Below are 17,067 nucleotides of genomic sequence, written 5' to 3'. Positions count from 1 at the left end.
TATGTATTAACAATACTTAAATTACAATTTATTTGAAGGAATGCTACTTGAAGTATTATTAACTCGGAATAATTATTAAAAATTGCTCATCGCGTTATCGATGTCGGCGTCTTGTGACTGTTGTCTGGCTGATTGGCCGTTTAGGTATCTATAGTTTGATTTCAGATAATGCAGATTTTAATGTGCCATTTGTGTTTTTTTTTTATTGGATTTTTTTTACATATTTGGTATACTCTATGAAGTGCTCATGTCCATTTTTCAATTATTAAAGTGCCTATTTAGATACACTTAAAATTAATTAATTAGTGTATAGTAATTGAATTATACAATATTCAAACGGTAAAAACTATCAACTTATCCCAATAAATATTTGACAACGCCTTGGATTCATTTGTTTTAACGCCTGTTGGCGGTGGAAACCATGCAAGTTTTTCTTTGTCCTAAGTTAATAATTAAAAAAATTATAATCATATAAAAAAACATGGTTATTAGCCTAAATTTATTATTTATGTGATTCTGCTCTTTCTCGTATAATTTGCCCCTTGTTTCTCATACGGAAATAGTTAGATTTAAATAGCCAAACTGTACCTAACAATCCATGCCTTGACATATTTTCTTTTAAAATAATATCGCTTTCTTTATCCGCCGGTCCAGACTCTACCTTGCCCTAGTCAACTTAAGTACGTGTTGACAGGCAGGTTATTGAACCCATGTTGCTTCTAGCATGTCGTTTTTTCAAAGATGGGTCCCATATAAACGCAGCTAGAAGTATTTTCAATACTAAAATATTTTTCTCGACGACACGTGCCGCCATATCGCTGCCGCAAGTCGATAGGTTAAACAACATACCAATTTGATTAATGCTAGATTAAATTTACGGCACACCGCAGTGTCGCAAGTCGTTGTCGCATGTCGCAGTGTCGGAAAGTAAAACATTCTACATTAAAGGTGCGTATTGTGCCTATAAAGAATTTACTGTTTCATAATTTAGAGGGTTGTTAAGTAGGTATGTAAAAAAATAGTATGTACCTTGTTTATATATTAATAGTTAGTCAATGTGCCTGTATAAGTCGATGCTGCCAACTGGTGGCAGAAATTAAAACGTAAAAAGGGGCGGAGACTATTGAATTTGGCAAAGAAGTAGAGACTAGGAATTCTTCGAATTTAATTCTCGGTAAAGAATAAAACATCTTATCTGCTTCGAACCGAATTTATACCTCAAAGCGTTATTTACATTTTTTATTTTTGGACATGAATTTATATTTATTTTGATTTTCATGGCCACTTGTTGAATACTAAATTATTATATTAGGTATATAAATATTTTATTTTTAGATGGATAATTAAAAAAATATATGAAACTATACCTACCTACCTCTGTAACTTTGTAAAAAGTATGGCGGATTTAACATAATGTTTTTTTTTTAAATGTAACATCCTATTTTATTTTAGATCCGGCGTAAAATTATTACTTTTTTATGTATAATCCTTGTATAATGGTGTAACCTAAAACTAGTTTTATAATATTTCAATTTGTTGATGAAGAAAAAATATTAGATATTTATATGTAGATATTTAAGGCAGATGCTACAGGGTGTTCAACATATATTAATGGTTAATTCTACGTATATTTAAAATTAAAATAAAATATCTGCAGATTCTTTCAATGACACAGCCTATACTGAGTGTTTTTTTTTAAGTGGTTCACCTCTATAACTTTTTTATTTTTTCAGATAAAAAAAACTAAATTGGGAATGTTAGTAGGTATATGACATAAATCTAGATTGATTCGTATTCAGTTATTTTCGGTCACTTCCTGTTTCACCGGAAATGTATACATTTGATTTTTAAATGGTGGTAAAAAAACGGCGTCAGCGATGGCTATGAAATCAACATCGATGACATTTCCCATATAAATTTACTTATAAAATGACAGCGCTTTTCATTTCATAACCATCGCTGACGCCGTTTTTATTCGATCATACGGTACTTTATTTGATAGAAAATGACATTCTGAATAGAATGACAACTTCTGACATCAACAATCATATGTCAACTTTTGACATTTTCAATTAAATCAAAAATAGCATTTTAAAATTCAATCTAGTGTCATGACTGTCTTAAAACCATTAATTTTTAATCGAGGATTAATCAAGGAGCTTTGGAAAAATTGATTTGGTCGTCTAATATTTTTTGTGTCTTTTCCTGGTCAGTTGAAATATGCCCATTTCGTATTTTAATCATAACTCAATTTTTTATAATGAAACGAGAGTGGCTCATTAGCATATTTAGAAAAGCATTTTTTGATACCTAATAAATTATGGTACCTCATTTTGGTAAATAATTTGGTATCACACACTCCGTATGTCGAGTCAAACTGTCGTTACCATGCCATATTCTGCAAAATAAAGTAAAAAAAATACCGACGGTACCATTTAAAAACCAAAAGTTGTAGTCATTTCCGGTGAAACAAGAAATGACTGAAGCTAATTGAATACGTCAATCAAGCCACTTTTGAAAAACACCCGATATATTATAATTCTTTCTGATAGATTTTACAAAATCCTTCAACTTCTATTAAGAATGTCATATAACTAAATAAATTACTTTACTTAATGCTTAATAATAAATAATTTTTGTTTTTCATGGCAACATGTTACAATGTAAATGAATTAAAAGAAGGATAAAATTCAGAACAGATTGCAAGCTGTTGAGTATAGGTATACTTAATATACTTGTTTAATATAATAAAGGTTTTGTAAAATCACTAAAAAAAATAATAATATATATGTATATATATATATATATATATATATATATATATATATATATATATATATATATATATATATATATATATATATATATACCAAATTTGTGTAGTCCAACTTCGGAAACAACTGACAATTAAGTAACATAGGAATAAAATTTCACTTTTTTTTTAAATTGTAAATACTTACTAACGTTATTTATAAAAAAAAAGTTATAGAATTTTAGGCAGAATCGAAAAAAAAATAAAAATGGTGTTTTGCATTAAAAAACATGTATCCGCCATATTTTTTGAAGCACTCAATATACTCAAAAATAACATTTGAACTGTGTCTGTAAAGATTCTCTATACCCTTTTTTTAATTTTCTTTTGGAATTCCCAAAACAAACGAGATAATTAACTTTATTTCTTTACTGATATCTCATTTTATAATATTTCGGAAGAATCAATCAGGTATCTTATTTTTATAATTATTAGAAATAAATCGGAATTAAAGGATAAGGGATATGTAAATATATACCATACGATAAAAAAACGGCGTCAGAGGTGGCTTGGAAATGACTATCGATGTCATTTGTACGTAAACAAATAGACGCCGTTTTTTTTTCGCTCATACCGTATAAGAAAAAAAAATTAATAAAGCAAACACATTTATTAATATATGTATATAGATTTACATGGTATGAAGAAATTCGCATTCTGATCTCTGAAGGTCCCACCAATGGTTGGTTAAAGTGGCGAGTACGACCACTTAGCAGTCACACCTATAATAATTTAATAAAATATGAATATAATAAACAAACTTATTTCTTTTAGATTTTTTAAAAGCGAGTTATATGTGTTAAGTGGTTTTTGATTATTTTAGACTAAATTTTTTAGGCATATTATTATTTTAGACCAAATTGTCTGCCCACTCAAACGTCTTTCAAAATTATAATGTAGGAAATTCTTAATATGTTTTAATTGGGAATACTTTTAGAAAGTTTCATTTTCACCAAACAAAACTACTTATGTATAATAAATTGCAGTATAATCAACTATAATGCATGATATATACTGGGGGCGTCAAAACTAGATGTTAGGTTTTTCTCGATTATTTCGAACAGAACTCCAATTTTTTCTCCAAAAATTTTTTCCAACTTTGTTTTGAAAAATAATTTTTAAATCTATAATCGATGTTTATACAATAATGTCCTCTTTTAGAATACATAATTATTTTCAGCCGCATCGATAAAATAAATCATATTTACTGATGCCAAGTATAAATCATATTATTTTAGACATCTAATTCTTAATTTTTGTCGCTGATAAATAGATACATCACTTTTGACGACAAACCTACTAATAAAAATTGCGTAAAACAAATCATGTTTATTCGCAAAGAGACAATTGAAAACAATTTAATAACTATTAATTTGGGATATAGATCTTAATAAAACAAAAGTTGGATAAAAGCTTTGTTGATTTATGATATAAAATACAGTGTTTCATTTGAAATAGCAAAGAAAAATATAATATCTAGTTTTGACTCATCCTGTATATAATAAACAATTTAGTCTATTTTAATATAATTATATGTGAATTATATAATTATTAATTATTAACTTAAATTAGTTCCAGTAAAAAACGTCGATATTACCTATTTTAACACTAACTTAGGTAAACTTAACTTAGAAAGAGAGGGCTTTAAATATATATTTTATTATATAAACAAAAAAATTCAATCCAAAAAGGGTCAAAATATATTCTTTGGTCAAAATGAACTCTATACGATTACGATATTATGGTATTTTTTATAATGACAATTTAATAACAAATCCACCAAGCAAAAATACAAAATATAGCCTTTCTTTTGACAAACTCATAACCTTTGCTCGTAACTAATAACTTTAAAAGTAAATATATATTTGAATCATCCTGTATATCTATAAAAATACCCTCCTGTCAAATTTACGCTACTTTTGCAAGCATATTTTATAAAAAATATGATTTGAGTGAAAATATAAAATAGGAAATCTGATATGAAGCTTTATCTAAACACAGGGTTGACTGTAGATAAACAATATTTTACGTTATCAAGTTATTAGAAAAAATTCTCGGAAAAATTATAAAACACACAATATATCTGACAGTTCCAAAAAAGCAAAGTGAGAAATGAAACAATTTATAGCATAAAATCAGTATTTTTTTAGACTCTTAAGCAAACTGGCCATTATCGTTTAATCTATCTATCAATCTATCAAATGTTTATTATTAAACTTATCTCAGACTCTCTATAAGATTTTTCCCAAGAGTGATTTAAAACAAATTTATATGAATTTAGAAATAAATATGAACAGTATTTACTTACCTGTAATACAAATGCTTTTTGCTTAATTAAATATGTTGGAAAATATTATCCAGTAGGTACAAATACACAACACTTAAACACAACAAAATAAACTAATAAAATAATAGTTTGTAATCCAAATTTCACAAATACTGTATATGTTTCTTCGCGAGGGACGAAAAAATTGAATTTTTTAATTACTCATATATGCATTAAGGTATATTTCAATTCAAAAGCTTATAAATATTTATTTTTATAAGACATAACCTAAACGAAACGAAATTACAAGTCCAGAAAGATCAACAAAACTGCCGAATTTAGAAGCGAATATGACTTTTCTTCCTTTTTCCTTGTCACAGTTGAAACAAACAAGGATAAAGCTATTTTCGTAAAACATGCGTGAAACGTGCTAATAAGTGGCCCAATAGATGTGACCTCGCGCCCTTCCATTTTTGAACGATGGGCGGGTTTAACGGATTCCCCTCAAAGAAAATCGTAGGGGAATACAAAAATGCAGATCGGGCAAGGCGCCCCCTAGAAGACGGGCTTTTACTAAGCCCTCATTGTACATCTATTTATACATAATCAAGGGTATGTATAAATGGTCCAATTTTAATAAGAAGAATTTTATAGCAAATCCACTGAATCAAAAAAAAAATATAAAGCATTTCATGTAAAAAACTAAAACTGAGTTTAAAAATATTTTGACTCACCTTGTATATCAATATTTTTGAGATGTGCACTACCATTGTAGAAAATATTTTATACTAGGTTTGGAGTGAAAATTTCAAATAAGATACCTGATACGGAGCTTGTTCGGAACAGAAATCTATAGAAATTCCTTCAAAATAATTAGATTCCAAGGCTTTATACCACAGAGGCTTAAGGCATCTCATTAACATTATAATTATAAAATTGCTTTAATATGCACTGCAACATACTTTATTGGCACTTTTATTTATTAAAAAATCAGCAATTTTAAAATGGTCTGTTATTGTTCCTTATGAAAGAGTCATAACGCGGACAAAGAGAAATAAAAAAAACTTGGAAAAAACGCCGAAATATATATGAACCGATTTCACCGATCGCGTCTCTAATCTAATTATATCCTCCTAAATACGTTCTGGATGCGTCTGACATCATTCTCAGCTTTCACTATCCAATATTCTAACACCAGTATCTCTATAAGCATATTAAATACTCTAAATAAAACAACACAAAGACACACACAGTATCCAAATAAGAAAATAATGACACATACCTGCTGCTTTCCAGTGCACTTGCTTTTTGTTTCTTAATCTGGGATGTTGTTTGGCGTGCGCGTTGCCCATGTCGGCAGCATGGCAGCTGAGACGGCTGGCAGGTGCCGATCTGACAGACTTACTGACAGAAGAGCAGTGTTAAAATTAGAATTTTTAGATAAACCGGGACACTAGCGCTGGTATAGCCGCGCCAAAATTACGGTGTACTTTGAAATTTCTATTTTTGTTTCAATTTTCGGCTAATAGATTGAGTTAGAAGTACCGTTTAAACGTTTGAATAAAAATATTAACGAAGGAAATATCAACTAACTTAGGTGGAGCGCGATGACGGATTAATATGACTTAGTTCGGTAACATTTTCGGTAAAATTATTATATTTATTATTAATTGACCGTATATTAATAATTAAAAAAAAACAACGCTTTATTGTACAAAAAGCCAAAACAGCTTCATCGACAAAGCATTCACAAAACAAAAAAGCACAAAAAACAAATATACAAATAATAAAAAAAAGTCATACAATACAAATCAATTCAAAAAAATTTACGTCATAAAATTACAAACAAAACATATATGGACATTGCAGAACACAGGCGTATCTAGAAAATTTTACAAAAGGAAAACTGTAAATGGATAAAATCATGTTATATATCATAAAATCAAGAGTTATAAAATATTAAATATTAAAAACTAGACCTTTAACCAGTGTGTGAGATGATCAAAATTTTAAAATTCAAAATTGTTCATGATTAAACAGCAACAAAAAAGTCGTTTACCGCATATAGCTCTCTCCAGTAAGTATGATTTCAGAGCTTTGCCAAATGCGGGAAAGAATGAAAGTGACTTGATATTCGAAGGCAAATGATTGTACATTTTCTTGGCTTTGTACAGTATTGAGCCCCTAACTAGTTCTGAGCTCGGGGTTGGCAGATAAATATCGTGCTCCGCATTCCTAAGTGGATAGTTGTGAGAAGGCCTTTCCGGAATAGAAAATATGTGCTTGCGGATTTCGCAAACGGATTCAAAAATTAATAAGGAAGGAAGAGTCAGTATTCTGAAATTTTTAAAGAAATTCTGGCAGTGAGTTCTACTGTTTAGTCCCAATAAGTATCGAACTGCTCTCTTTTGAAGTTTGAAAATACGATCAAATTTTGTCGCGCAGCAAGTACCCCAGAATGGAAGGGCATAACGAAGATGCGACTCAAAAAGGGCATAATAGACCATTCTAGAGGTTGATGAGTTAAGTTCCTTAGAAACTGATCTTAGCGCAAAACAGGCAGAGCTTAGTTTCTTTGATTTGAAGGCTTCGATGTGCAAGTCCCATTTTAACGAGTTGTCTACAACAATTCCTAAGAATCTCACAGAGTCCACGACATCAATAGTGGTGTTATTAAGTACAAAAGGTTGTATAGTACTTTTATATGGCAAAACTTTAGTTTTTGAAAGGTTGAGGCATAAGAGATTAGAATCGCACCAAGATTTAATGGTGCGTAAGTCACTGGATATAGTATTATATAGTACCGTAACATCTGGGCTGCTCCAAGTGAAACTAGTATTGTCCGCAAAGAGGCAGATTTTACCACTAATGTCTAGATTTGCAATGTCGTTGATAAACACCAGAAATAAAATAGGGCCAAGTACTGAACCCTGGGGGACACCACATTCTATAGGCTTACAAGAAGACATAGACGTATCAATCCTCACAAGCTGCCTTCTGTTGCCAAGATACGACTTAAGCCATTCGAGTGGCACTCCCCTGAATCCATAGTATTGCAATTTGTTAATTAAGATATTATGATTTACACAGTCGAATTACTTACGAGTTACGAGTTACGAATGAAAATAATTATTCTCTTATTTATCTCGATTTTTGACCGAGATCTATCGCACCAGAGCTGCAAAAAGTCGGTTTTAAAAAGACTTATTTCGTCATAAGTCATTTCTAAAAAATCAAAATGATTTAAGTCTTAAGTCAAATTCAACATAAAGTTCAAGATTTAAGTCTTAAGACTTTGACTTAAATCATTTTATTTCAAGTCAAGTCATTTTTGTAGACTTAAATCAGTATAACGTTATTTAAGTCGTTTTTATGACTTAAGCCTATATTTTTGACTTAAATCATGATGATCTGCAAGTTAAGCCAGTAAAATGACTTAAATTAATATAATTACCCTCAAGTCAAGACAACCAGAAATAAATTTATTTCTGGTTAGTTAAACTATCTGTATCTGTGTAAGTACCTTTTTTTAAATGTTAATATTAATTTTCTTGTTACCTAAATTATCCATTAGGCGATTTTCTGACTAGTATCATACTATTAATTTATTGTTGGTACAGATTAGACTAAAACGACATAAAATACAACGGTTAATTTTCAGTACAACTACAAAAGCAAAAATATGTTTTTTTTGTTATAAAATTTAACCTATTTTGTAGTACTTATTGCCATTATAGTTTATAATTATGTATTTATAGATGTCATCGAATACATGTCTATTAAAAACGGGTGATGTGTTTTGTTCGCTATTAATGTATCGATGGTATAAGCTAAGGGCTGGAGGATTTTAAGGTACTCTTCAATATATTCGAGATAAATTCCTTTCGTTCGTCTTTCGAGCTACATAACGGAGTTGAGGATTCACTTGAAAGACAACAGACTCACTACGCACGATCCGAAAAACTAACGTTTTATTTGCTAGTAGTGTTGAGCATTGTTTTTTTTATTCTGCTTCTTGGCTACCGCCTACAGCTTGGCGCTCACTTGTCAAAAACGAAACGAAACGAACAGAACGGAAAAAATTTCGGCCAAAATAAAAGCATATATTTATTCAACTCTCCAAAAAATCCTATATGGGTATTTCGCCACTGCAATAAAATCTACAAAATAAAATAGTTATTTTTTGTAAACACTGCTACGTTAATACAACGGAAACTACTTGTCAGCAGTTAGGTTTACAGATAAAAAAAAATTGCCTAACGAACAAAAAGCCAAGGATGATGTTTTAGCGAGCAAAGATGAAATAATTAGCCAATTAAAATCAAAAGAGGTAATCCTGCATGAAAATATTAAATTACTGAAGGAAAAAATCGACTCGAAATCCGGCAACATGGTATTTGAAGAATCGTGTCAAAGTCAAAATCAAGAAATATCAGCATCAGCTGATAATGTCAAAATTGTCAGAATCCAAAATCAAAATACAAAAAGCCAAACAGAATCAACCCGAAAATTCCAAATTCCAAACAATATAAATAGGGCTGGAGCCGACCCATCATGGGCTGAAATGACTAAAGCGGCGAAAAATGGACGTGCTGTTCGTCAAAAGCAAATCCAAAATCCCCAACAAAGTGTCGAAGAAGTAACATCACATCAGGTAAATATGGAAATATTACAAGCTCAAACAACAAATAAATTGAACGAAATAATACAGCTGGGTCAATCACCGCAGCGCAAGGGAAAAGAAAATGAAACCTCCTCGGGCTGGAATCTATATCAGGGGAGATGAAAAAGAAGATTTGTCGTAGGGAAAAATACCACTTCAACTGGTATCCAATTTGTATATTATTATAGACGATATTTGAGCGAGGATGGGTGTTAATAGGGTAAAGACTATTTCCTTTAAGAATCTATTTAAGTTAATGTTTTTGTTGGCAGTGGCAAATATTGGCAAGATTTTTGTGCATATTCCAATGCTGGAGACTTTAAGCATTGAACGGATACTAATTTCCATGCGGAATATTGCCGAATAGTCTTACACCTTATAAAAATACCACTGATTTTTTAAATATAAAACATTATAAAAAAATAGAATAGAAGGAAACGTTTCAAAATAAAAATATGGCATAAAACAGAACAGAGCAAACAAACAAAGCTGGCTCTGTATCCATGATGACAGTTATTATAAACAATTTGCAAAAAAAGCACTACAAACAATTCCACTATTTTATAATCTTCTTAGAAATATTCAGAATACACTCAAGATAACTCATAATAATTGAAATATATTATTTATTTGATAGTCAACTTACTTGTACTTAGTATTTATAGATTTGTATTCAGTTAAGATAAAAAATGAAAATAAAAATATTTCACTTTTGGCCAGGTTTATAGACCAAATACCCCTATGTGCGGCGCCGGCGCGGCGGTAGCGGCGTTTGGATATGGTTAGGTTAGGTTAGGTTAGTTAATCAGGTAAATTTCCTCTTAATTAACTACTTCCGAACCCTGCTCGCATCTCCGAAAAAGCCATATAACAATACACGGCATATACGCAAAGTTACGCATCACGTGTATTGTTATATGGCGTTTTCGGAGATGCGAGATGTGAGCGATATGTGGTCAAGAATAGGTCCCCAGAGACGGCGCTGGTTGCCGGAAAGCAGAAACCTGCCTCCACTATGTTCGTACCCTTATCCATGGTTCGTTTTTTAGACAAATCTAACCTCATAGGCCAAGTCCGCGCACTTGGCCTGTGACAGGCTTAGTCTGCAAAAGGCCTGGCCCGCCAAAGTCTTGGTCCAGCTCAAAAAGGCAAAATTTTATCTGAAGGCCGGGTCCGCAGGCCGAATCTTTCGATGTATGAGGGACTAAAGATACTATGGCGGATATAGCTACCAACAAACATTTTTTGAAAGAAAAAATTCTATCATTATTAGATCTTTCCGTCAAATTACAACAAAAATTTTAACGATGTTACTTTTTCAATGTCATGCATTTTAATAAACTACTGGTGAAATAAAACACTAATTCACCACAATAAACTAAAAAACTCTACTTTGGCACTGGACACGCGTTTCGCTAACCATGTTAGCATCATCAGTAGTTGATTAAAACTAAAAACTGTCCATCCGCTGATGATGCTAACATGGTTAGCGAAACGCGCGTCCAGGGCAAAAGTAAAGTGTTCTGGTGTATTATGGTGAATTAGTGCTTTATTTTGCTGTTGTAAAACCAAAGGTTCCAACCCTCAACTGTAATAATAAATTACTAGTGTTTTACCGTTGTTCCAATTACTTATTTTATGAACCTAATTTGGAAAACAATTTAAAAACGCCTTAGCAAAAGTGTTTCAAAGTTGTCTTAGGCCCGTCTAGACATAACATTTTAGCTGTCAGGTAAGACGGATTCAAAGCTAAAGGACACCTTTGAAAAGTTGATAATCCAGAACTGTGAAAATAATAATGTTTGGTAATAACCATTAAATATCTACAAACCATTTTGTGAAATTACTATACAAAAATATTAGATTTTTAAAGGTCGCTCATTAAAGATGTAATGATACCGTCAAGGGATACCGTAAAACTGAATGATACCGTCAAGGAATGATACCGTCATGGAAGTTCAAGAAATACGGTCCGTTATTCATCAACACGCAATGTTTTACTTCAGATACATTGTGAGTGAACAGGTAAGACTGACAGGTAAAAAGTTATGTGTACAAAAAAAACAGAATAAATAAAAGACAACAAGATAAAAAACAAAAAATAAACATAAATAAAATAAATAGAGAAACATTTAAAAAATATACCAGTTTACCTGTAAATTATTAGCCATTTTTCTCTGTTGCGGTAAGGAACAATTGTCTTCAATAGACAGTATAACCGGATAGTCCGAAGTGACAAAAGCGTGCTCGTGCACATTCTGCGATGCGAGGCACATTCCTCCAGATATCCCGAGATATACAGCTCCATGAAAGTTACTATACGACAGGATGATCTGAGGAATGCATGAAAAAGTGAGATATGGCCCTCTGGGGCAGTTGTATCACGTTTTTTAATGAAGAAGAGGGTGCAGTCAACACCGAGAGACCCTCAGGTAACAGGCGAAGTATATAATCCTCAACTAAATGCTCCAGCCTCAATATATCTTCAGCGCCGAAGAATGGTGACCAAGAAGAAAATGGAAATACTTTCTCAACAGCACAACGCAGAGAGCAAAAATTAAAAATTCTGCATATAAATGTAAGATCCATAAGGAACAAAACTTTACTGCTTGAGGCTTATGTGATTGACAAGACAATAGACATTATCTGTATTACGGAACACTAGTTGACGGAATCGGAGATGGGCTTCTTCCAAGTTGATGGATATAAGCTAGTTACATCTTATTGAAATTCCCCAGAAGGGAATCTTCTGGTGGTGGTTGTGTAATTTTAATTAAAAACAATCTGAACTTGAATATTTTAGATATTGTGATAGATTGTAATATAGAGAAACACTTTGAATGTTCAGGTATTTTTGTGGAACATTTTAATATGTATGTATTAGTTTTGTATAGGTCTCCGTCCGGCCAGTTTGACACTTTCATGGGTAATGTGGAGAGCGTTCTCGGTGCGCTTGATGCTTGCAAAACTGTCGTAATGGCTGGAGATTTCAATGTTCATTTTAACACGCAAGACGTTAACTCACTAGAACTGTGTGATCTTTTGGTGAGTTACAATTTAAAACAGACTATACATTCTTCAACACGACATAATGTTTGCCTCGATAATATTTTTGTTAGCTCCGACGCAAGGATTTTGTCTTCTAAGGTTATAGATTTCAATATATCGGACCACATGGCGCAGGAGATTGACCTTGTCTTGAATGTTGGTACTGCTATGTTTACACAGGTATTGCGGACTTGTAGACCAATAACACAAAGAGGCTTATTTATATTTTATAATAAGGTCGCTCAAATTGATTGGAATTTTATAAATGAGAAGAACACAAATATTGACGATAAATTTGATCGATTTATATGCATTTTAAAAGAATGTTACTTAAATTGATTTTCAGAAAAAAAAATAACTTACGATCCGACCAACCCGGCTTAAATAGTTGGTTTAATGAAGAACTCAAAGTGTTCACGCATCTTATTATTTTTTTTTGTTTTCTTTGATTGGGTTTGGGTTTGCAATATTTAATCAGTTGTACAATATAAGTGATGTGCAAAAATAAGTAGTTTAATTTTAGTATTGAAAATACTTCTGGCCGCGTTTATATGGGACCCATCTTTGAAAAAACGACATACTAGAGCCGAGATGGGTTCGATAACCTGCCTGTCAACACGTCGATAGTTTAGCCGGCGCTGGGAATATGGAATAGGGCAAGGACATTCGAAGACCGAAATGAGGTAGAGGTCGTAAATAAAATGATCCATAATGTTAAAATACGCTTCGAAGTGTTAAAAGTGTTGAAAATTAATTAAAATCTGTTAGGTTTAAGATATTGGTGAGTACTTTTTGAGTTTTAAGTCAAGTATATAGGTGAGATAAATATTATGTGATTTATTCGATTGTATAAGCCGTGAAGCTAATAGGGTGTGTGTTATATTTCATGAATATTTCATTTTATTTTGTTCGTTTCCGACGATAGGTACGTGTTAAATAAAACAGCCAAAAATAAAAGTAAGAAGTGTTGTATATGTTAAAATAAACCGAAAAACCTGTGTATTGGAAAATGAAAGGGTGTTTCAATTAGTGATACAAGAATTACAATCAGGGGTTATCTTTAATGAAGCAAGTGAAAAATAAAAAAGGTAAGTACCTACTTAGTGAAGTAGTGGAGCTTTTTTACTACTCGTATATGTATAATAATAGAGTATAGGTGCAGTTTTTTTATCACGGGTCATAAGATTTTACGTGCCAAATTTTCAGTCCCATCTTAGAGCTTCTTCTATTGCAGTGATAGGGATGAAATTTATAACAGGTTTAGGAAAACTACCATCTCAGCAAAAAGATTTTTTTTAAATTTTTAAATGTTTTTTTTATATAGAAAATTTATATTTTTCTTTACCCTGTAATCTTTGTCTATTTACTTTAAAACATTTAGAGGCAACGTAATGTCTTAGTCTATGTCAAAAAATAATAATTTTGATTTGTCTATGGGACCTAAGGTTATTACTCTTCTGTGATGAAAACTGATGGCAATTTCTATATATTTCTGGAACAACAATTAATTAATTATTATTATTTTGTTTGTGTTAGTGATAAATTAGTATGACATTAAGTTCTCTGTACGTGTTCTAAAGTGAAGGGACAAATATTACAGGGTGTAAAAATGTATATACTTTCTATCATAAAGTTGAAGTAGGAACCATCAATATATCGGCTTCCATAAAAACACATAAATTCGCGAGCCGAACTTATTAAATTTACCTGTATACTCACCTGTATATTATTTATTTCTGTTAAAGATAAAAATGTGAATGAGCAACAAATCCAAACACAAACTAACCAATTATACAGAGTATAACAAAAGTATGGAATGGCATTGAATATCTGACGAATTAAGCATGATTTTCATGCATCCGTTGTCCGATGATACGTTGATACGATATTAATTTCATTAGATGTATTTAAAGGCAGTGGCGGATACAGAGGGGGGGCCCATGGGGCCAAGGCCCCCCCTAAAATCTACAAATTGGGTTAAATATTAGGCTTTTGGGTTAAAAATGACGCTTAAAAAGCATATTCTGCATTACCTTTGATTTGGGCCCCCCTAAAGCACATTACGGCCCCCCCCTAAAATAAATTTCTGTATCCACCCCTGTTTAAAGGCTTCGATTGGTTAACCGTTTCTAACCAATCGAAGTCTTTAAATTCAACCAATAAAATTAATATCGTATCAACGTATCGTCGGACAACGGATGCATGAAAATCAAGCTTTACCCATCCAATTTTTTAAAAAATTGATTCAAGTTCGAAATGACGACGGATTGTGTGAGTGATATCCGCGACGGCGACGCCGACGTTACCAAGTCTACAGTTTTTCAGCGGCGCACAGAGAGCCAGCGGACCCTATTTTATGGAAAAATTATTTTGCTCATAGATATTATTTAGTATTATTTATTATTAATTAGTGTTAAAATCACAAAATCAATACAAAATATGAAAAAATTAACAATTATTAGCCCATAGGAAATGGTTTATACGGGGTGTTACAAATTACAATATTAACACACTTATGTAAAATCATATATTCCCAGATTCAGGTTAAAGGCACACCTTAACTAGTTTCCAAAAACGTATGAGCCTAGAAGCATCAAAAATGAGAAAATATTTATTATACAGGGTGTTCCAAAAGTAAGAAAGTAATAAACTTTTTATAAAACTAGTTTTTTCTTGAAAAACAATTTTTTAAGACTTTTGAGGCAATTTCATAAAAATATGATAACAGCTGTTAGTTATAGGTATACATAGTTGCTGCAATAGATAATATATTTTGCTGCTTATTTTCCTCATAACAAAAAACCGTCAATACCGCTACTCACATTATGGGCACCTTTTTATACTTAAATATCATAATGATGTTGAAAAATACATATGTAGGTACATACTATAAGTAGTGGTTGTCACGGTTTTTTTTTATTAGGTATGATGAAAAGAAGCTGCAAACTAAATTATCGTTGGAGCCAACTATATTTTAATATATTTTTAATCTACAGTAACTATGCACGGTAAGGGTTCAAAATATGCCTATACTGTGAGGCAACTCAATTCGAGTATAAATGAACACTTACATTCCAAGTATCTTCTTGGTCTACCGGCACCCCGTTCATCCTTATTCCATCATTTCTATAAAAAATAGTATGATTTATAACTTTTAATTTTTATTGAGAAAATTGGTGAAATTTTGTTGTACGGCGAATTTAAATTTATGGGCCCTCCATAAATTTACACCGTAAGTTCGAATATTAGGTAAACCTAGGAATACCAAGGTAATAGCCGGAAATATGCAAAAGAAGGGGTGAGTTTAGGTTAGATTAGAATTAGGTTTTAGTTGGTTTTGAATTAATAAAAATATATACCTAATCTAAACTTAACCTAAACTGACCCACTTTTTTGTATATTTCGGGCTCCTACGTGGGCAACTCTACGTTTAACCAATATTCGGGCTTTTACGGTAACATAATACTCATTCTGATTGGTTTAATCTGGCTCCATAACGAAACAGTGGGTTCGGGTTCGAGGTGCTATTGCAAATTAATACAATTTGCTATGTATACACGTTCATAAAAAGCCATCACGATAAAAATTAAATATCAAAATTATTTAACGTTGCGAACGGTTCACTTGTTGACTATACGTATCTGGAATATATTTGCGAATGGCGATCAGCGATACGATGGTGCGTCCAGACCTGGGGAGACGAGCGCGAGACATTCCAAATTCGCTGTGTGGACGAATCTCGCGAGAGCCTCGCGAGTCAACCCACTGAGCCTCGTTGCTATCCGTCTCCTGTCAGTTTTTCAACGGCCGAGATCAAAGAAAGCTCGAAGGTCTGGACGTGTTTTTGGTAGGCTCGCCCGACTGCGAGATATTAGCTCTGATTTATAAATTTTGACTATATAAAATTAAGTAATCTCAAATTTTTAAATCGTACACCGTATGTATTATCATTTTTTCTGATAGAATTTACAAATTTTGCGTCACTGATAATTTTTACCCTACCGAAATCTAACATTTCTTTAAACAAATCTATTAATTTTAGATATATAATATAAAAAAATGGCAAAAAAAGTTACCGAATTGTACGTATGTATAACCCAATAATAAACTAAAAAATAGGGTATTCCCATTAGAAAATATGTTATATCCGCAACATTTTTTTGAAGTACCCTGTATACTCTATAGTAATGTTAAAATGTGCTTCTTAATCTTCCCAATCTTTTCTTATTTAATATTTTGTTCTAAAAACGTTAAAAAACTTATTATGTAAAAAACTTC

General features: G+C 31.8%; 1 protein-coding gene across 3 annotated transcripts in view; it reads right to left on the bottom strand.

Moving 5' to 3' along the window:
- Window positions 1–6,469, bottom strand: part of LOC115890871 (muscle M-line assembly protein unc-89-like) — a 75,211-nt gene extending 68,742 nt beyond the window's left edge. For all 3 annotated transcript variants that reach the window (XM_030911225.1, XM_030911226.1, XM_030911227.1), the window contains exon 1: window positions 6,361–6,469. In XM_030911225.1, the coding sequence (XP_030767085.1) occupies window positions 6,361–6,430 (70 nt within the window). In that variant the 5' untranslated portion in view covers window positions 6,431–6,469. The remainder of the gene's footprint in view (window positions 1–6,360) is intronic.
- Window positions 6,470–17,067: the final 10,598 nt, after the last annotated feature.

Source organism: Sitophilus oryzae, unplaced genomic scaffold (assembly GCF_002938485.1).
Source record: "Sitophilus oryzae breed Bouriz unplaced genomic scaffold, Soryzae_2.0 scaffold_935_pilon_pilon, whole genome shotgun sequence".
NCBI classification, from domain to species: domain Eukaryota; kingdom Metazoa; phylum Arthropoda; class Insecta; order Coleoptera; family Curculionidae; genus Sitophilus; species Sitophilus oryzae.
This window is presented reverse-complemented; position numbering and strand designations above follow the sequence as displayed.